At 44.2% G+C, this 20776-nt stretch overlaps 5 protein-coding genes across 5 annotated transcripts; 3 read left to right on the top strand and 2 right to left on the bottom strand.

The window, feature by feature from the left end:
• Positions 1 to 2852: 2852 nt before the first annotated feature.
• On the bottom strand, positions 2853 to 3432 carry GCK72_016121 (uncharacterized protein; the record flags this gene model as incomplete). Its single annotated transcript, XM_053731336.1, has 3 exons — positions 2853 to 2956; positions 3006 to 3183; positions 3235 to 3432. The coding sequence occupies 3 exons, from the start codon at positions 3430 to 3432 to the stop codon at positions 2853 to 2855; spliced, it is 480 nt and encodes a 159-aa protein (XP_053586108.1).
• A 557-nt stretch (positions 3433 to 3989) lies between these two features.
• On the top strand, positions 3990 to 9462 carry GCK72_016120 (uncharacterized protein; the record flags this gene model as incomplete). Its single annotated transcript, XM_053731335.1, has 19 exons — positions 3990 to 4076; positions 4128 to 4250; positions 4645 to 5299; positions 5347 to 5528; positions 5576 to 5993; positions 6037 to 6257; positions 6301 to 6566; positions 6626 to 6811; positions 6860 to 7127; positions 7173 to 7367; positions 7413 to 7697; positions 7743 to 7846; positions 7894 to 8102; positions 8148 to 8278; positions 8324 to 8416; positions 8462 to 8617; positions 8663 to 8936; positions 8982 to 9157; positions 9205 to 9462. The coding sequence occupies 19 exons, from the start codon at positions 3990 to 3992 to the stop codon at positions 9460 to 9462; spliced, it is 4287 nt and encodes a 1428-aa protein (XP_053586107.1).
• Positions 9463 to 15418: 5956 nt separating this feature from the next.
• GCK72_016119 (uncharacterized protein) lies at positions 15419 to 15938 on the top strand (the record flags this gene model as incomplete). Its single annotated transcript, XM_053731334.1, has 3 exons — positions 15419 to 15481; positions 15528 to 15694; positions 15737 to 15938. The coding sequence occupies 3 exons, from the start codon at positions 15419 to 15421 to the stop codon at positions 15936 to 15938; spliced, it is 432 nt and encodes a 143-aa protein (XP_053586106.1).
• Positions 15939 to 16455: 517 nt separating this feature from the next.
• Positions 16456 to 17652, top strand: GCK72_016118 (uncharacterized protein; the record flags this gene model as incomplete). The annotated part of the gene is made up of 5 exons (XM_053731333.1): positions 16456 to 16642; positions 16903 to 17060; positions 17109 to 17162; positions 17240 to 17329; positions 17446 to 17652. 5 exons carry the CDS (start codon positions 16456 to 16458, stop codon positions 17650 to 17652), a joined length of 696 nt encoding a protein of 231 aa, XP_053586105.1.
• A 2004-nt stretch (positions 17653 to 19656) lies between these two features.
• GCK72_016117 (uncharacterized protein) lies at positions 19657 to 20318 on the bottom strand (the record flags this gene model as incomplete). The annotated part of the gene is made up of 2 exons (XM_053731332.1): positions 19657 to 19982; positions 20240 to 20318. 2 exons carry the CDS (start codon positions 20316 to 20318, stop codon positions 19657 to 19659), a joined length of 405 nt encoding a protein of 134 aa, XP_053586104.1.
• Between the last annotated feature and the right edge of the window lie 458 nt (positions 20319 to 20776).

Genomic DNA, 20776 nt, shown 5'->3' with positions numbered 1-20776 from the left:
ATCCGGGCGTACGCTGTAATCGGGCAAGATGGTGGACGTGTACTCAGCGGCTCAACAGTTATGACGTCCTTGGAGTGCTCCACAATCTGAAAAATTGACCGTGTAAGAAAAGTAAGTATTTCATTTTTGGTTCACATACCCAGGTATTGAACTCCTGCACTTGTTCTGTGTTGGGCGCCAACACGATGAAATCCCCAGCCGGATTTTCGTGCCGCAGTCGGCGCAACTCCCGGAAAATATCCGCTGGTCGATCACCCTCCATAGAGCATCGGCTGACCAAGTAATCCACCAATTTCACTGTCCTCTCACCCTGACGGATTGCCGCAAGAACACAGGCATCGTCAGAGGACTTAGCTCTGACGTTTTCTGTGAGCTCAGTGAGCTCAAACAAACCCCAGAGCGAGAAGGGTGACTTTGGCGTCACAACTCGGCGAATCACCGCATACTCCTGTGGAATACCTAAACGAATACTTATAAAACTTCACCAACCCCGAGCCTAAAAATTACCTCTGAATGTGTATTCCTTTCCGCCTTTGATGGTGGGCACGGGTGGAAGTTGTAAAAGGTCTCCAAACACAACGATGGAGACACCGCCAAACACCTCATCCGTCTCAAAAGCCTCCTGCAGACGCTGATCTAGCTGAGCAATCAGCGTTGCGGTGGCGAGGCTGATCTCGTCTATGATCAAGACCTTCAAATGTTGAAGAGCCTTCTTCATGACCGCAATCTGGACGGCCGTCATACGTGTGAACGGCTTTTTGTCTGGCTTAAAATTAATTAAAAATTTACAGAGTCACACTACGGGTCAAAATTCCCTACCATCAACTTCAGCAGTGAATGAAGCGTCACGCCGCCCACGAGGAGGGCTGCACATGCGATCGGTGCAGCGATAACGCATGCTTCTCCACGCATGTAGAAGCGGCGCACGAAGTCCGCAAATTTCTTCAACACCACCGACTTTCCAGTCCCAGCAGGTCCCCCAACCTTCACGAAGAACTGTCTCCCCTGAAAACAGTGAGTTGTTTCTCGATTTTCTCAAAAAATAACCCAAAATTTCAATCCATAGACACCCACAGAAAAAATAATCAGGTTCATCGTCGTAAAAATTAGGCACAGAATTCCACTACTGGACCTAGGCTAAATTTTCACTCCCAGCCCAAACGTTAAACAAAAAATGAATCCACCCCGAACCTACAGTCAGAAATTACCCACCACCCAGGGTCACGATGATTGAAAGACACAATTTCAATTTTCAAACCTAACCCTTAGACTCAAACATGGTTAGACTCTCATTTCCATATACACCCAAACCTTAAGCAAAATTAGACGACTCCAACCCAGACTTTAGGTAAAATAGGCTACGTCAAACCGATAGCTTAACCAAAATTTCTCTAACCCTCAACCCAAGGCTACATCAAACCCAGACCTTAGGCAAAATTAGACGACTCCAACCCCAGACCTTAGGCAAAATTACTCTAACCTCAAGCTCAGACTTTAGGGAAAATAAGGCCACATCAAACCGATACGTTAACCAAAATTACTCTAACCTCATGCAAAATAGGTTACATCGACCCCCTAACTAACCGACGACGTCTTCTTGACAAGCATTTGGTAGGCCTCCTCCTGCCCTTGGTTGAGCTGAACACCACCGAAATCCCATTCAGACTTTTGTTGAGCGGCACGACGTGTGGAATACAGTAGGGGGGCACAAGCGGGGCGGGCCAATACTGACCGCGAATACACGTTCTCCGTGAACGTGGAGCGGTATTGCAACCCAAAATACGGGTGGTAGCGCGATGTAGCCTTCACAATTGTAAGTGAAGACATTTTCAATTCTCAGATGAATGAATGAATGAAAAATAATCAGAGCTTGACCATGCCAAAAAAGGGGCGGGACTCAGTGCTTCCATTTTTGGTGATGACTAAACTCCAAATCAGTCGACCCCCTTCCCCCTACTTGGGCAAACATTCAGAGATGGGAACCAGAATATGACTAGTCCGAGAAATGTATACAACTGAATAACCTGAAACTTGACAATCCCCCATACACACCAACACTTCGACTGAAAATTTATCCAACTGAAAATTTAACAGCAACAACAATAACAACAACAGAGTGACATAGTGGTCAAATTTGAACCACATCATCATCACTTTCATCGCCTTCGCGGGGAAATTGAGCGTCATCTACTTGATCCATTTCTTCTTCCGGGTACTCGGCTTCACTCTCGGTGTCCGTGTCCGCATTCGGAAGCTCATAGACCGGGCGTGGGGGTGATGGTGGTTCAATCTCGTCTAAATTTGAGAAAATCAAAAAATTTCACAACACTCTAGAAACCTACCAAGATCAACAACATCATTTTCAGCATCCCCACCGTTACCCACTACGAAGCCGACCCACCATGGGAGATTAGCAAACAAATCGGGACCAACATCAACGTCAGGCTCTGGAAATTCAACAAAATTGATGACGAAAAGCACTGGAAAAATACCCCCGATTGGAGCAGCATGAGGATCCATCATCATCACCGGCTCAATCTCATCATCATCCAAAAGTAAGTCTTGCCCATCAGGGATATCGTCTTCATTAGCCATGATATCGATTCCGATAGTTCGAGAAAATTTCGACCCCTAACCCGAGAAAAAGAAGAACAAGCAAACATTCCGGTAAAGGGTGTCACAACCCGTCTCTGGCACCCGGCCAAGTGATGACGACTACCACGAATCTAGTCATCAGTCCCCAAACAATGCCCAATTTTGGAAAGAAGATAGGAATGTGTACACAAGTGCATCTATCAGGTTTATTGTGGGATAGACAATCAACAGAACCACAGACATAGAAATTCAGAAAATTAAAGTCCAAGCATCTTTTTGAGCGCTGGGCAGTCATGCTGGAAGAATTTCATGTTCTTCTGGGCAATGAGATGGGAACGGCATACGGTGCAGAGAGCGAGAGCTGAAATTTGAAATTTAGAAGTTTGCAATTTTTCGCCATGTAAACTCACGAATTTGGACCATTCCTTCAGCAATTTCAGTTGTTTCGCGTGTCGAGTTGAATTTTTTGCATGGGACACACATGTGGACAATGAGGGGGTCCAAACCTTTGTAGAGACGTTCAGGAATGATTTTGGCATTTTCCTCAGTGGGGATGATTGACTCGGCAGCTTTTTCATGGAGCCACACCTGAAATTCAAACTTATTCATCATTTTTCAGAGCTCTAAACTTCAACTTACACGTTTGGCCGAAGATGAATCCACTACCGATTGGAGAGACGACGCATCCTTTTTCTTCATCAACTTCCTCGGAGTTCCATGGTTAGTCTTTTCATCCACTTCGTCCATAAATTGTCTCTTCGAAGAATCACGAACTCCCCAGGTCTTGGTCTTGTCAGACTTGAACATGGAGGATGAATCAGAGTGAGATACGGACATTTTTCTGGAAACACTAGGCTAAAATTGTGAAGACAGTCAACAGGTAGCCAAAAGTGAAAATGAACAACCAGGGCTGAAACTTCATTATATAGTGGGGGGACGCCACCCTATGAGTCATCACTAAAGTGGATGGTTCCCCCAAGAAACACACAATTTCGAGAAAAGGGGGGAAACGAATGGGAACACGGTGTAAACTGGGGCAAGGAGCGAGAACAATAGATGACAGAGCATCACAGTTTCATTTTTGCAATATTTGGATAGTTGGTGTCGACCCCTTGGCAAAGTTGAAAATGAACGTATCAGGCTTCTTCTCAGCTTTTGGGGTAGATTGAGGAGCAGTTTGAGGCATAGGCGGGGGCATAATCTGGCTTGAGGAGTATAAAAGTACTGATCCAGTCCACATGGAGAAGTCTGAAGTCAAATTTTCGATTTTGCCAAGACACTAAATTTACCGTGTCAGGCTGTTCAACAATTTCCGTAGGATAGATGTAGTCAGACCCATTCGCGTTCATAATCTTCTTTGGTGTAGACGGATGAATAACCATGATTTTTCCAGAATGGACGCTGATCTTACTGAAATTATTGAAGATCTGATTCAACAGGTGGTGGAGAATGAGGACTGGCGTATAGGAACCGATGATGAGGTAAGTTATTTCCATAAATATAACGAAATCAAGATTTATGAAAATTTTCAGAACACGGCGCTCGACCGACCAGAAGAAATTGATGAAAGACGTCTACCCTATGGAGAGGAGCACGCCCGCCGACTACAATACATTCTTGGAAATGAGGAGGAGGAGGAGGTCGATGAAGAGTTGGTAAGCTTTCACTTTCAAAACATGACTCATAGAGGGGTGCATGTCCCACAACCCCGCCCGCAAAACTTTTGAAAAATGGAAAATATAGGGGAACCTATGCCCAAATTTCGATTTGAAAACTAGAAAAATGGAAAATTGAGGGGAACCTCTGCCCAAATTTTGATTTTGTACTTGGAAACTTGAAAAATATAGGGGAACCTCTGCCCAAATTTTGATTTTGTACTTGGAAACTTGAAAAATATAGGGGAACCTCTGCCCAAATTTTGATTTTGTACTTGGAAACTTGAAAAATATAGGGGAACCTCTGCCCAAATTTTGGTTTTGTACTTGGAAACTTGAAAAATGGAAAATATAGGGGAACCTATGCCCAAATTTTCAAACACAATGATTTCAGGAACAAGTTGGAGGTGCCGCGGTGAAAGTGATAAATGTTCATCACGAGAAGCATGAAGGCGACTACGAGAAGTACTTCAAGACGGTGACGCTCACCGTAAAGCTCTCCGATGCCATAACGGTCGACCCACACGGCCCCGAAACATTTGGCGAGACAATTGTTGAGCTGGTCAAGAAATTCCAACCGGATCATGTCAACGACACGACAAAGGTCGGAATTACCTTCAAGTCGCTGGAGCTGGATGCAGCCGAAGCAGTCGGCCTCTCATTGACCCCTCTCAAGATGGTCACTGGGGAGAAAGTGGTCTATAATCTGGAGCTGATGACCCAATCAAACAAGTCACCACTCGAAATCCAGAACCCAACGCTGGATATCATTCTGAAGTATGTCGTACCCCCATCAGGATCGGGGAAACGAAAGTCGGGATTTTCCATGCGAGATATACTCGATAGTGACATGTTTGGAAAAAGGACACGGGTCAACAGCGATGGTGAAATGATGGATGACGATGAAGAAGACGATCTGATCATGGACGAGGCCGTAGAAGTTGACGACTCCGAAGATGAAGCCCCCGACATGGATGCCGATGATGATGATGATGATGGTCCAGTAGTCAGTAGAAGAGGCAAGAAGTCGGTCATCATGAAGAATGAGGGTAAGACTTTCAATTTTCAAAACCACCACCTTCATGAAATTTTTCAGTAATTTATGACTGCTTGTTCCATGCAGTCTATCAGTCATTGATGTTCCTACTGAAGAAACATGGAGTCACACATGATGAGAGACAACATGCCGCACGGATGTACAGGCAATCGTTGAAAAAGTCAGATTCGACCCCAAATCAATGCCTGACGGTCTATGTCGAAGTTAGGGAAATGAAAAGGGTAACCACAATCACATTCCGAAAATTTCTATAAATCAAAAAATTCAGAATTCTGGCATCACGAAGAGGCAAAACTTCGATCACGACGACATCAAACAGCTCCAAGAGACGGTGTTTGCGGGGACGCACCAAATCATCGCAATCGTCAAGGACCAACCCCAACCCTTCTTCGCGGGACCATACGTTGGGGAAAACAAGACGATCCCGATTTACTTGGAAGAAATCGATGGAATTGGACACTTTTCTGGTGTGCGAGCCCTCCCAACTCTCCTGAAGACCAAATTCTTCTGCAATCAGTGTCTCGTGAGGTGTGGAAGCTTCGCGACACACTACAATTGCCCATTAAGGCATCGCCCATGCGGATCGATGGAATGTCCATCGACACCGAACGACATGGAATTCTGCTGTGTGAAGTGTGAGATGCTGTTCAGATCGAAAAAATGCCTCGACAACCACCTCGCAAAAGGTTTGAATTTCGGTTAATGACCAATATAACGATAATTTTTCAGGGTCGAAGAGAGGAAAGAGTCGCTGTGACCACACGAAACTCTGCAAAAAGTGTGGAGAGGTCTACTATACAAACAAGACCAAGATAACTGCTCCACACGATTGCGGCTTAAAGTGGTGCACACGGTGCAACATGAAGATGACCCCGGAACACAAGTGCATCATGGCGATCTCGGTGAAGAAAACAAATCTCACATATTTGAGGTTTGCATGTGATTTCGAGGTATGACTTAACCACCAAATTCTTCCAATTCCTCAATTTTCAGTGCATGTTCGACCCCATCACCAGGAAGCACAAGCCAGTCCTCTTCGTGGCTCTCCGATACTGTCCAGATTGCTCAGCCACCATGCCGAAAACCGTTGAAGAGGCGTTAGGACTTTTCTGCCCAAAATGTTCCCCTGATGGCCGCTGCAAGCTTATTGACTGCATTTCAGTGGACAATCGATTTGTAAATGTGGCAGAAGAAGCCGCGGAGTGGATTTTCGCCCAGCACAACAAGGGATTCGTTGGACTAGCCCACAATGGATCAGGGTGAGTTTTTGCATTCCATAAATATATATATATATATAGAGAGAGAAGGAATTTTATAGGTATGACTGGCAGTTCATCCTCAACTACCTCATATCCAAAACGAAAGCCACTCCGACAGTGGTGACGGCTGGAACGAAAATCATATTCATTCAGCACAAAAACGTTAAACTCCTGGACTCATACAAATACTTGACGATGAGCCTGGCAGCCATTGGGAAGGCGTTCAATATTCCGGTGCAGAAAGGGTGAGTGTAGATCAAGAAATTTTTGAAAAGACGTCCAAAATTTTTCAGAGAGTTCCCGTTCCTCTTCATCAAGCCGGAGAATTTCGACTATGATGGGGTGATGCCAGGAAACGAGTTCTACAACCTCGAGAACAAGACGCCAGCTGCCCGAGAAAAGATCATCAAATTTCTTGATGAGGCGCGCGCTCAACACCACCAATTCAACTTCGAGAGCGAAATCAAGAAGTACTGCTTCGAAGACGTCTTCATCTTGGCGAGCGCATTGATACCATTCGAAAAGGACTTCGAGGAGCTCACAAACGTCTGTCTTTTTGAGGTAAGTATTCTCAAGTTTAACCAGGTGCGAATTTAAATTTTCCAGGAATCAATCACAGCCGCCTCTGCCGCAATGAAGACCTTCCAAAGAAAGCACCTGACACATGAGAAGCCAATCGTCCTTGACGCTCGTCCATCCGTGTCAATCAAGTGTTCGGTGATTTCTCAAAAATACTTGGCCTGGTTCGGGAAGGAAGAAGACGTCGAAGTGGAGATGTCCACCACTTTTGGCGAGCGGAAGGTGATTTTTGAAAGGAAATTTACAAAAATTTACAAAAATTTTCAGGTCGGAAAGTACCGAGTCGACGGTTTCGTGAGTCCATGCGCCAAATTCCCAAGAGGTCTCGTCATCGAGTTTTTCGGCTGCTACTTCCACGCACACAAGTGCAAGTATGCTGATCAATCGTTGATTGGCAGTAAAGTGGCCATCGACATCCGAAATTCGGACGCCAAACGAATCGAGGAGTTGGAAGCAAGCCACGACGTCAAAGTCGTTTGGGAATGTGAGGTGGAGAAAGAGCGCCGAATGAATGCCGAGATGGCAAATTTCTTCAATGACTATGAACCACTCGTAAGTTTTCCGAAAGTCTATCCACATATAATTTAAATTTTTCAGGGCATGCTCGATTGCGAAAGAGCACTCACTGGTGGTCGAACAGAGGTGTTCAAGCTCACCGTCACAAACAAGCGGGTCAGAAAACACTTTGGGGACGTCGTGAGGTAAACTCGTCCAATCTGAAACCCCCAAAACCTTAAAACTATTTCAGTCTCTACCCGACAGTGATGAAGTTTGAAGAATTCCCGATCGGAGCCCCAACAAATGTTCGACGATCGGAGTACACCGTACCGCTCACGGACCCCAGCGAAATCCGCTTCAAAGGATTCATCGCCTGCCGAGTTGGAGCGCCAAAGGACCTCAAGGTACCACTTCTGGGGCTCAAAACAGGAGGAAAACTGTTCTTCGCACTCTGCCTCGGTACGTCATCATTTTTTCGAAAAATTTCGAAATTTCAAGTTTCAGAATGTGTGAAGACCAACAATCAGCTCAGGTGCACACACAGCGATAAGGAGAGGAGCTTCAACGGAGTCTTCACCACAGCAGAACTCAAAAAGGCTCTGGAATTGGGATACGTCATCATCGAAATCCATCACGTAGGTGATCCATGTAAAAATTTGTCTATAAATTTCTGTTTTCAGGCAATCAAGTATGATAACTGGGCCACAAATGATGCAGATGGTGCAGGAGGTCTCTTCACGTCATACATCAATGAGATGATGGCCGGAAAAATCGTAAGTCTGAAATTTTTCTATACGTTTCACACCCCCATTTTTCAGTATGCATCAGGATGGCCAGAAGATGTGACGACACCCGAAGAGCAGGACGCCTTCATTGCCTCTTACATGGCCCAAGGTATCGACGTCAGCGACAAAAGCAAGTTCAATCTGTCCCCACCACGCCGTCTCGCAACGAAGTTGTTGGTGAACTCACTGGTAAGCTTTTTCACTTGAAATCTTAAAGTAGAGAGTAAATTTCAGTGGGGAAAAATGGCCCAGCGTGTGGATAGAGCAGTCACGGAAATCGTAGTCACGCCAGCAAAGTTCTGGAAAATTTACTATGACACGTCAATTGTCATAGAAGATTTCTGGACTGTCAACAACACTGTGATGATGAGGACAACAAAGCAGGCTGAAACATTGAAGAGTCTGAAGACAGGAGCCGTCCACATTGCGGCATACGTCACCTCATATGCCAGACTCAGGCTTTACAAGCTGATGGAGAAAGTAGGAGCCGAAAATCTGATATATACAGGTAATCAAACAGTCTTGAAATTCTCGACAAAAATCAAATTTTCAGACACGGACTCCATCGCCTACACAGTACCACTCAATGCAGTCGACCCTCTCAAGGATGAATATGGACCATTCTTGGGGCAGCTCACGAATGAACTCAAAGGAGTGATGACAGAGTTTGTTAGTCTGGGACCAAAGACGTACTGCTACAAGCAGACGCTGGAAGACGGGACCGAACAGGTAAATTTTTCACTGAAAATTCTGAAAATCAATTACAATAATTCCAGGTCGTCCGCAAGGCAAAGGGCCTCACCCTCACTTCGGAGGCGGATAAACGGGTCACTTTCGATATCATGAAGAAGATGGTGGAGGACGTCCTCGCTCAGGCTCCAGGAACCATCGTCAGAGTTCCACAACAAGTGATGAAGAGGGATCGACTCCACAATATCTACTCAGGAAGTCAACAGAAGATGCTGCGCTACACATTCAACAAGCGCCGGGTACTCCAAGACGGCTCGACACTGCCACTTGGTTATTGTGACTAAATTCTGTGATATTTCACAATAAATTTTGCTTTCCATACAACTTCAAAGTCTGCACATGCGCGTATGGTGTATGCACACTGACAATGTCCACAACTTTACGACGAGTGCGCAAGCGCGTATGGTGTATGCACACACTGACAATGTCCACAACTTTACGACGAGTGCGCAAGCGCGTATGGTGTATGCACACACTGACAATGTCCACAACTTTACGACGAGTGCGCAAGCGCGTATGGTGTATGCACACATTGACAATGCGCAATTTTTCGACAAGCCAGAGTATTGCGAAATCGGAACTTTGGCGAAAAACGGAAAATTTTTGGAAAATTCACAATTTCACACAGAAACTCGGAAATTTTGACTAAATTTGTGATAGACTTGAACACGAAAACCCTCGACAACAGGGGAACACATCATTTTCAGAAATTTTTCGTCAACATGGTTCGACGTCTTGCTTGGCAAAGCACAATCCTCATCGTTGGACCCAGTGGCCAGGGGAAAAGCACTCTCGCTCGTCAAATCGTGGATCAACGGAATCAAATTTTCAACGTCAACAGTCGTGTATGCTTCTGGTACTACGACACCTTTGAAAGCGTACCCAATTCACTGAAAAACAGACCAGACATTCTCCTTCGTGAAGGTCTTCCGAACCTGGAAGAGCTGAAAAAGTACAAGGACCAACAAGCAATGATCGTGATTGATGATCTGATGACCAAAATTGACCAAAATTCGGGAATGGAACGATTAGTCTCCGTTTTGGCCCATCACTACGACATGACCATCATGTTCCTGCTCCACACAATCTTCTACTCAAAAGTCATCCGAAACCTTCGTCTGCAAGCAAGTTTCATAATTTTGTTCAAAAACAACGCGGACAAGTCAAGTGTTAGCTGTTTAGGCTCTCAGCTCATGCCAGGCGAATGCAAAACATTTTTGGCTATTTATAAAGACGCCACGAGTCAGCCCTACACATATCTACTCATTGACCTTCACAAATCGTGTCCCGAAGAGTTACGTTTCCGGGATAACCTCCTACCCAACAAAATCACCCATGTCTTCATCCCAAAGTCGTAAACCTGAATGGGACTTGGAGACTTTCAACCAAATATTGGCTGTTTCCTCAGCCAAAGACCAAACTACCCGTCTTGCCCTAATTGATGCATTGCCTGAAAACTCAATCATTTGTCTGGTGGACCTGATTTTCAATACTCTGAACGGCAACCTACCGCTATCCCAAGAAAATGTCCGAAAATTGAGACCAGAGTCTGAAAATTTACGACGTTTGGCACAACTTCGTGATTTGGACAAGACTCGTGAATTTTTGGTACAAACTGGTGGAAGCCCAGTCATTGCTCTTTTGCCAATTCTGATTTCGGCTGCCTCCACCATTCTTGAACATGTCCTACGGTAAATATGTACTTCTGACCATCGAAGAGCATGAAGATCTCATTTCACGTCAAAAAGCTCCAGAAGAAACCGTTGACAAACTGCTGAAAGCCCCTCTTGATAACGATTCCAAAGTGGCTCATTTACGATCACACTTGACCAACATTGTGAAAACCCGACTAGACACCCAGGAGGAGCCTGAAGCATCCGAAGAAACCCCCAGTGTGACAGAGAACACTATATTTACACCAACACCGCCAAGTCCACAACAACCACCACCACGCACACGCCGTTCAAGCCTTCACGACCCACAACCGACTAGTGATACCACAACTGCACCACTCATCACCCCTGAAATTGCCAAAAAGCGCTTTTTGGAGCATATCGGGAAATTTCCAAATATTTTCCAACTTGAGAAGAGTACTGGAAAACTAACGATTTTTGGTAACCCAATCACGATTCACAACATTAAGCGGATTGCCGACGATTTGACCAATGAGGCACCATTACATGGAGTGCAACCAAGTTTAGCACTGCTATCTGAAGAGCTGAAAAAAACCGATTTCCCCGAACGTTTCATTCTCAACCCACGACGGAAATACCGAACCCGCGCATCACCACGAAGTTTTAGTGTTACGCGATGGAAAAGCTAGAGGAAACCCTTGAACGTCTCTATTCGGATCCCAAAAGTGGTCTACGTAGTGTGTCAACCCTCTTGAAGCAGGCTCGAAAAGTTCACCCCGACATTCAGAGGAAGCAAGTTGTCGCCTATCTCCACACAAATGATGCCTACACTAGACATTTTCCAAAGTCCAAGTTCATTCAACACAACAAATGGGTAGCTACAGGTCCGGATAGCCATCATATGGCAGATCTCGCCATGCTACCAACTCTAAAGTCCCACAACCAAGGTTTCTGCTACATTCTGGTGGTTGTGGACGTCTTTAGTCGCTATGTGTTTGCCAGACCACTCAAAAATAAAGAATGTGCCACAGTTACAAAGGCTTATGAAGAAATTTTGCGGTCAAAGTGGCGGATTCCAAGCAAGCTGTATACCGATAAAGGTGAGTCTGAAATTCCTGATTTACCCCATTTTCAATTTTCAGGTACCGAGTTTATGGGCAAACAGTTTCGGAAACTTTGCAAAAACCTAGGCATCATTCACCTGAACCCCAAAAACACCAACGTGAAGGCTTGTTATGCCGAAAACGCCATCATGCGCATCAAGAGACAGCTGGAAAAATGGTTTACGACCACAAAGAGTTTTGAGTGGACCCGAGTTTTGCCTGAAGTCGTTGAAGGTCTCAATGCCAAATTCATGACGTCACTTGGAACTTCTCCTGAAAAAGTTTCTTGGGAAAACGCTACCGAAATTTGGAAACGTCTCTATGGATCACCCACAAGAAAAGTTGCCAAATTCAAAATTGGGAACACGGTACGTGTCCTGATGGACAATTCACCATTCGCAAAGGGTACAAGAGCAAAGTGGTCTGAAGAAATTTTCAAAGTCATCAAGGTTATTCCATATGACATCCCAGCATACATTTTGGCTGATACACTCGATCGAGAGGTGGATGGAATCTGGTACGAGGAAGAAATGGTAATCTACAACAAACCTGATGATTTCTATGAAATTGACCGAATCATTAGAAAACGGACCAGGAAGGGCATTCGGGAGTGTTTGGTCAGTTTCAAAGGCTACGACGACTCATTCAACTCATGGATCCCAGAATCGGATTTCAAAGACTATCATGGATAACTCAAAGTGGTCTTGTGGAAACACAGATTGCTCTAGGGCCCTCATTGTCTATTGTTCCCAAGTTTTCATTGTCTACATTGTCAGTCTTGTTGCTCTATATAAAATTTGTTCTGATCCAACTCAACAACATCAGTGGATGACCGTACTTGGCTCCTGCATTGGTTACCTCTTACCTAACCCAAAACTCAAAGATCATGAGTGACTTTTACATCACCCTAGTCAGTAATGCCCAGGCAACTTCATCAATTTCCAATTTCAATACACAACTTCCAAGCCCGATACACTTTGAACGTGAATTTGAAGTTGGCTTGTCTTCCATCATCTACCCATCCTCGCACGACTTGATTTCCAATCTACCAGAAGACAATGGATGGAATGAAAACGAGTTTGTCGTGTGGTTCGCAAATTCACCAATCAAGTGCAAAATTCAAAGTTGCACATTCTCAACACCCCAAGAGCTGACCGAAATTCTGAATCATACACTATCCTCAAAATTGGATAAAATTTTGAACACCACCAACACAACGATCGGAATTTTTGAGTATAACCCACTCTACAAACGGATCCTGATTACGACACACGAAAGCGTGTCACAAGTCCAACTTTCGGCAAGACTTGCATATTTTCTTGGCCACGATCGTGAAATCAAGACTTTTCCAACATTGGGAAAATATTCTACATTTTCGGGTTCCGATTTGATGTATGTGTATTCTGAAGACCTCGTGGAGCCTCAAACCATCAGTCACATGAAAGTCCCAATTTTAAAGGTTATCAGCATGAACACTGGAAATGGAGCCAATGTTGAGCAAACCTTCACAAAACCGTTATATGTCAGAGTTCGACCAACTGACGTCTCACGTATAGGAATCCAGATCAAGAACGACAGGGACCATTTCATTCCTTTCAATTCTGGAAAAGTGGTCATAGTGCTACACTTCCGACCAGTCAAAATTTCATTTGATGGCTGATCACTCAATCGGTTACAAAAGCGCTCTCCTACGATGTACGTTGATTTTGATCCTGATCGCTCTGTTGATTGGGTTGCCTTCTTTGAGTGTGACCCAAATCAAGCAGGTTTTGGTGGATTTCGTGCCGGAAGTGTCTATCAGCGGGGAAATGGCCCGTTTTCACAATTACTCGGAAAGCTCTTCATTTCTGCCGTACCTCTTCTAAAGCGGATGGGAGTCTCAGTTGGCCGCGAAGTCATGGATTCCTCACTTCGCGTTGCAAACGACGTGGCGGCTGGTGACTCGTTTAAACAGTCGCTGTCAAAGAACGCTTCAAATTCATACAATTCACTTGTCAATCGAGCAATCGACAAACTTGGTCAAAAAGGTGGACGCCGTAAACGACGAACAGTCAAACGTAAGAAGGTTGTGAAACGACGACGACGACGAACCACCAAGAAGCCCAAAAAATCTGGAAAACGGAAGATCACTCGCAAGAAGCGTACCATTGCCAAGTCTTCATCTCGCAAACGTGACATTTTTGGAAAATGGCAAAATTGATGAACAAGAGCACTCCGTGTGCTACAGCCAACATTTGCCTTTTCGACACACCACCCAGTCAAGTTGCATTCAACAAGGGAAAATGGATGACATTCCCCACATCAAACCCAATTGACGCTAAAGGTCCCTACACATTCAACATTTTTGATAGTGCCCACTTCTTCCAACTCAACAAAACTTACCTTTCATTCAAAGTTCATCTGGCTGGTCTCAAGAAGAAGACTGACGGAAAACCAGTAGTCGTCTCTCATTCCAATTTCATTGGGGCCACATTCTTCAATCAAGTCAAGCTCTCGTATAACAACGTCCCCGTCTACGACTCGTCACACTACGCCTACAAAGCGTACATTCAAACACTTTTAGGCGAAAACGATGAAACCAAGGAAGGCTTTCTTGGAGCTGCACGCTGGATCAACGATGAAGAAGATTTGAGTACTGTGAACCCGGCCAAAAGGACAGTTTCGGGTGATGACGGTCTTGACATTTGCACACCACTCTTCTTGGAACCATTCCAAACTGACCGTCTCTTGGTTCCACACATTAACATTCAATTGACTCTGTACCGAAACACGGATGCCTTCTGTCTGGAATGCGTTGAGGAAGATGGACCAGCCAGAATGTACATCACTGACCTGAAACTACATATGAGAGCTATTGAGGTTGTCGCGTCAGCATCGATTGCCCTGGAAAATCGTCTCAGAACCACACCGGCTCGGTATCCATTCACTGTCACGAAGGTAAAGGTGATTTCGATTCCTGAAGGACGAATGGAGCTCCCATTCAACATGCTCTACCAGGATATTTTGCCACGCCGAGTTATTGTTGGGCTGATTTCCCCTGAAGCAATGGAAGGAAAATTTTCAAAGAATTGTTTCAATTTTGCTCACCACAACTTGGCCCAAATTCAATTGGATGTTGCCGGAACAGTCTATCCTCCACAGCCAATTCAGTGCGACTTTAACAACAAAAATTATGCTCAGGCATTCACCAGACTATACGAAGAGCTTGGGTGTGTGACCAGCAAATCATGTCCACGAATCACTTACAAAATGTTCCGAAGCGGCTTTGCATTCTACGTCTTCAACCTTGCAGCGATTGATGATTCAAATTCATGGGAACTGCTACAGAGCGGAAGCACTCAACTTTTCATCAAGTTCAACGAGAAGACACCGACGGGAGGCCTGAACGCGCTTGTTTTGTCGCAATTTGATGGGATGATCACGGTCGACGGTTTCCGCAATGTGATGATGAGTCATAGGCACTAGTATAAAAGTGATCGCGCACTTGTGCACAAGCACCAGTCATGCTACCAGGAACTGCTCGCCCAATTACTCTCCCACCTGACTACACACCGCCAGAACCAGGGGTAAGCCAACCACACACGTATTCAAAATTTATCTTTCAATTTTCAGTATGTCGACATCAGCTTGGCAACCTATATGATGATGATGGGTCGTGTCGAGAGAATTTCTACACAACAAATTCGGGAGATGAATCGCAAAATGCATGAATTGGGACCAACCAAAATTTGGAATTCATGCAATGGCTTCATAATTCCCCCTGGATCAGAATTGAGCCTGTAAGTTTTCGTTTCCATTCCAGTGTCATTATCAATTTTCAGAGACGCAACACCACATTCCCACCACTTTGTCAACAAGTCGGCTTCAAAACCTCAACCACGTCGCCGCCAAGTCTCAATCAAGCACTACTTTGAGGAAAAATACAAGATTCGCCTAAATTACCCAAATTCCCCCCTTTTGCGTGACCCATCGGGTTCCATGTTCCCCATTGAAACTGTTTGGTTCCGTTACCGTGTTTTCTGAATAAACTATGGCTCTATCAACCAGTCAGTTGGATTTGTTTCTTAGCACATGCAAAATTACACGACCACACTTTTCTGGAGTCTTTCCATGTGATCAACACCCAACAATTTTCCGCCGACCATCCTCATTTATCTGGAATACAGCGCCTAGTGATGATTCTGGAGAACATTGGGTAGCTCTCTGGGTTGACGACCGAAACTTTGGCTATTTTATGGATAGCAGTGGTGCAGACCCACAATCAGAGTTTCGGGAATTTTTCACCAAAAACTGTGTCAAGTGGAAAAAAGTCTTCGACTCCCCCGTACAAGGACTCCTCTCGGACGTGTGTGGATTCTACTGCATATACTTCTTGATCCGGAAAGCGATGAAACAGTCCAACAAGAAGATCAGAGCCCCCTTTTCCAGAAATTTGGCGAATAATGATAGACTAGTCAAGAAATGGGTCAAAAATCATCTGAAACGGTGCGAGTGTAGGGTATATAAACCGTTGGCTGCCTGAAACATTCATTCATTCACCATGTTTGACGAAACTCCACTCCCAACAGATCCACAATCTCCACCACCATCTCCTGTAATGCCCTTCCCACCACAGGATCAGCGCACCACGGGATTTAAGCCATATCCGCAAATGATCCCTCTTTTGGATGACAAGTTCCAGAATATGACTCTTGTGGGTACAATCAAAATTTACAAAGACGCACTCGGTAAGCATCATGTTGCTTCTGGGTGAACAGTCATCGCTTTCAATCATGAGCTGGTAGAAGGAGGGAGGATGCACTTTACACAAACAGTCCTCGAAAACGACTTCCAATCATTCATTCACCACTTTGCGAACCTGCAAAATGAATTCGTCCACAATTTCTTCCCTTCCCGTTATTCCAATTTTGCGTATGTCTTGGAAGAGCCCAATCGAGCTGGGTAAGCCTTTTCAAAGTTTTTGAAAATATTCATTATGCGTCTTCAGATGATTTGAGAGGAAAGGCACTCTCGGTCTCAAGTTGCCCAACTCCTGGATGCCTTGGATGGGGCAATATGAAACGCAGCAAGAATGCGTTTCACCGGACACAAGATGCATGCCCAATATGGCATCACGCTCAGCGGAATAAGGTTGAATCGTCGGAGGTAAAATTAAAAAATTTTCAAATTTCTTGTATATAGATTATTTTTCAGTCACGCTCATTACTCGACAGATTCAACGAAATATTTCCAAACGGCAGTTTCCAGGTAACTTATAGGGGAATTCAGACATGGGGGGATCATTTATGGGGTGAAATTAGAAATGAAAACTTATAAATTTTCAGCCAGCCCCTATGCCAACAACACCACCTCCGGCCATGACACGAATTGGACAACCACCACAACAATCTGCGGCACCAATTGGACCAATGCAGGTAATTTATAGGGGGAAATTGACCATTGGGGCACCATTTATGGGGAAATTAGCCATTGGGACGTCATTTATAGGGGTAGATTAGACATTTCTGTTTACATACTTGTGAAGTTTCAGACCTTGCCGCCTCCACAACTCCCGCAACAGTGCATCTGGACATTCTTCTTGCCAACGCCACCACCATTCTTCCCGACAACATTCCCTCCACCAATGTACCCAACTCACAATTTGCATAACAACCAATCGATGCCTCCAATGCCAACAATGTCTCCAATGCCTCCAATGCCAACAATCGATCCAAAAGACGAACCCGAAGATTATTGATTATAAATGTCCCAAGATTTTTAAACGTATAATTATTCAAAGGTTTCGAATAAATTTGGTTATGTTGAAAAATGTTTTCTCCTTAATTTCAGATGTGGGGGGTTTAAGCCACGTTTCCTTGAAGATGTGGGGGGTTTAAGCCACGTTTCCTTGAAGATGTGGGGTGTTCAAGCCACGTTTCCCTGAAGGAGAGAGATTCCCTCAGAAACGAGAGAGCGCGACGCAATGATATCTTCTGAGAGACGCCGAGAAAGGGGGAGCCGAGACGAGAGACGATCTTCCCATGAGAGACACAAAGAAAACTTCGAGAAACTTCGAGGGAGCGGGCACAGGCCTCCATCTGGTATGAGAGACGCAGAGACATTCTCATCTCTCCCCACACCGGGCGCCCCTCGAGGGGGCGCCGACGAGAGAGATGCGCCTGGTATGAGAGACGCAGAGACATTCCCCTCTCTCCACACACCGGGCGCCCCTCGAGGGGACAAGGCGCCCCGCGAGGGGGGCGCGCGCGCTCGGTATATAAATATCATCTTACCCCTCAGTCTAGGTTACACAGTTGGCGCACCCGGTTGTGTGTCCAACCGGCAGTCGGTTCCCCTCCGCCGGTTCGACACCCACCCGGGGCTCTAAATGAATTTCCAAAAAATCTGAAATTCTGAAATTCTGAAATTGCTGAAATTCTGAAAATCTGAAATTGCTGAAAATGCTGAAATTCTGAAAATCTGAAATTCTGAAAATCTGAATATCTGAAATTCTGAAAATCTGAAATTCTGAAAATCTGAAAATCTGAAATTCTGAAAATCTGAAATTCTGAAAATCTGAAAATCTGAAAATCTGAAAATCTGAAATTGCATACCTAATTAAGGATATAGGGACCTCATTAATCGGGACCTCATTAACCGGGACCCCTTAGGCTTAGCGATAGGCACCTCATTAAGGATAGGCTTGTGGGACAGTGTAGTTGGCCAGACTAGAGAATGGTCAGTGATCAAAGATCAAACTACACTTTGTGTCCTAACAAGCTCCCATACTTCTCTATAAATTGTTTTGAAGATTACCAACTATTAAAAGACATACATTTAGCAGACGCCAACTAGAGGAACAGAAAAAAACATATTTGATTGCTAATTAGCTAATTATCCATGACAACTGATTATTGATTTGTATTCTTAACTAGATAAAGTAATCGGAAAGGTCGAAATCATTATTTTTTCGAAAAATCTTGAGTTTCTCAGTTTTTTTTTACTTAAAAATCGCAATTTTTCATTAGGTGTAGTGCCTATCGCCCAAAGGGTCCAGGGTTCGATCCCCATGGTAGCCAAACCACCTTGAATCTTTTTTTGATAGTTTTTTCTGGGTTCTACATGCCAAATAACCTATAAATCTAGAGTTTGTGAGTTTTTTTCACCTAGAAATCGCCATACTTGTCAACGGGCCGAAACGGGGCGACACGGGCCGGCTCGTAACTCGCGTCAAAATGAATATTATGAGCTGAAAAATATACCAAAATGTAGATCTCGACGAGCTCTATGTCCGTGGCCTACTACGGGCCGGATGGCTATTCGTTAATATGCCGCGGGCCGGGCTAGAATGCCTTTTTTGGCCATTTTCGCGTTTTTTGCCACTTTTTCCCGGCCCGCGGCATATTAACGAATAGCCATTCGACCCGTATTACATCAGTGACATAGAACTCGTCGAGATCTACATTTTGGTATATTTTTCAGCTCATAATATTCATTTTGACGCGAGTTACGAGCCGGCCCGTGTCGACCCGTTTTGGCCCGTTGACAAGTATGGAAATCACAATTTTCGAAATTTTCCGGGATTTTTTTGCCATATCGGACGTAAAATCTATCAGCCTCAATCTGAGGAAAACCCGCGGTCTGTAATTGCTCATGAATTGTTTTTTTTTAAATAAATTTCAAGCATCGCTATAAAAATAGGAAATTAGTTATGATTTATTCAAAAATGTTTCAATATTTTTTTGAAAAACCAAAAAATGGATCATCTCGCCCGATAACTCTGACAGTACACCGAAACATCAGTCCATATCTGTGTCTCTCCCCCTCCCTTCTTCATCTCAACATTCCACTCCGCCCCATCTCCACACCAGATTCTCGACGTCCCACTCAACAATGACGTCATCGTTCCATTATACACCGCCCATCCGTCAGAATCCCATTGAGGGGAGAATGATGTGCAGGTTACTCGGACATTCGTGCATTGGTTACTGTAGTCGATGTGATCTACGGGTCCTAGGGTTGCGTAGAGATCAATGGAGAAGGAACCTTCGATTGAGTAGGATTCGGTGAATCGGGGGCAACGGCAGTCTGGAAATTTAAAAATCTGGTTTTTAGGAGAAAAATTGAGATTTTTGAGGCAAAATCGACTCTTTTATCGTTTGGGGCGCCTGTGACTCGTTTTGGGCATTCACAGTTTGGATTTTCGGCTATTTTCGGTAATTTTTCACCAGATTTCAGGCATTTTAGACAAAAATTCAGTTTTTTCATCAATTTTGACGGAATTGACCGATTTTAATCCAACTTTTCGAGTTAGATTTGAAAATTTAGGATTCTAGGTCACCTACCGATATGACTATGGACGTGAGCAAATGTTGAGTGAAAGATTAGAAATATTACTGTACTGAAAACAAAGAGCGATGTCATTGGTAAATCGTTGGAAAAAATATGTGGTTAATGACAACAACAGTAACTTATATATCAATTTATATTTGCATTGCTAATTAGCTAATTAACATGGAAACTGGGTAGGTGATGTTTCTGAGTGTTTATACAGTACCGGTCAAAAAATTATAACAAAAAGATTTTAACTCGCTTCAAACTAAATTTTATGAGCTGAAAAATATACCAATATGTAAATTTCAGCGAGTTCTTCATTTTGATATATTTTCAGATTATAAGATTGAGTTTTAAGTAAGCCACAGTACCGGTCAAAAGGTTCTAATTTTGGCCGTTTTCAGTTGAAATTGTCCAACTTTGAAAGAGTATTACGGTATTACTGATTGCCCTACCAAATAAATGTTCTGTATGGACCATACAGAACAAAGGTAGAACTTTATTTTTGTAGTTGACAACTTTTTTGTACGGGTAATCCCTAGAGAGTT

This window comes from Caenorhabditis remanei, chromosome IV (assembly GCF_010183535.1).
Source record: "Caenorhabditis remanei strain PX506 chromosome IV, whole genome shotgun sequence".
NCBI lineage: Eukaryota > Metazoa > Nematoda > Chromadorea > Rhabditida > Rhabditidae > Caenorhabditis > Caenorhabditis remanei.
Note: the sequence above shows the minus strand (reverse complement) of the source record. Positions and strands in the feature narration are given on the sequence as shown.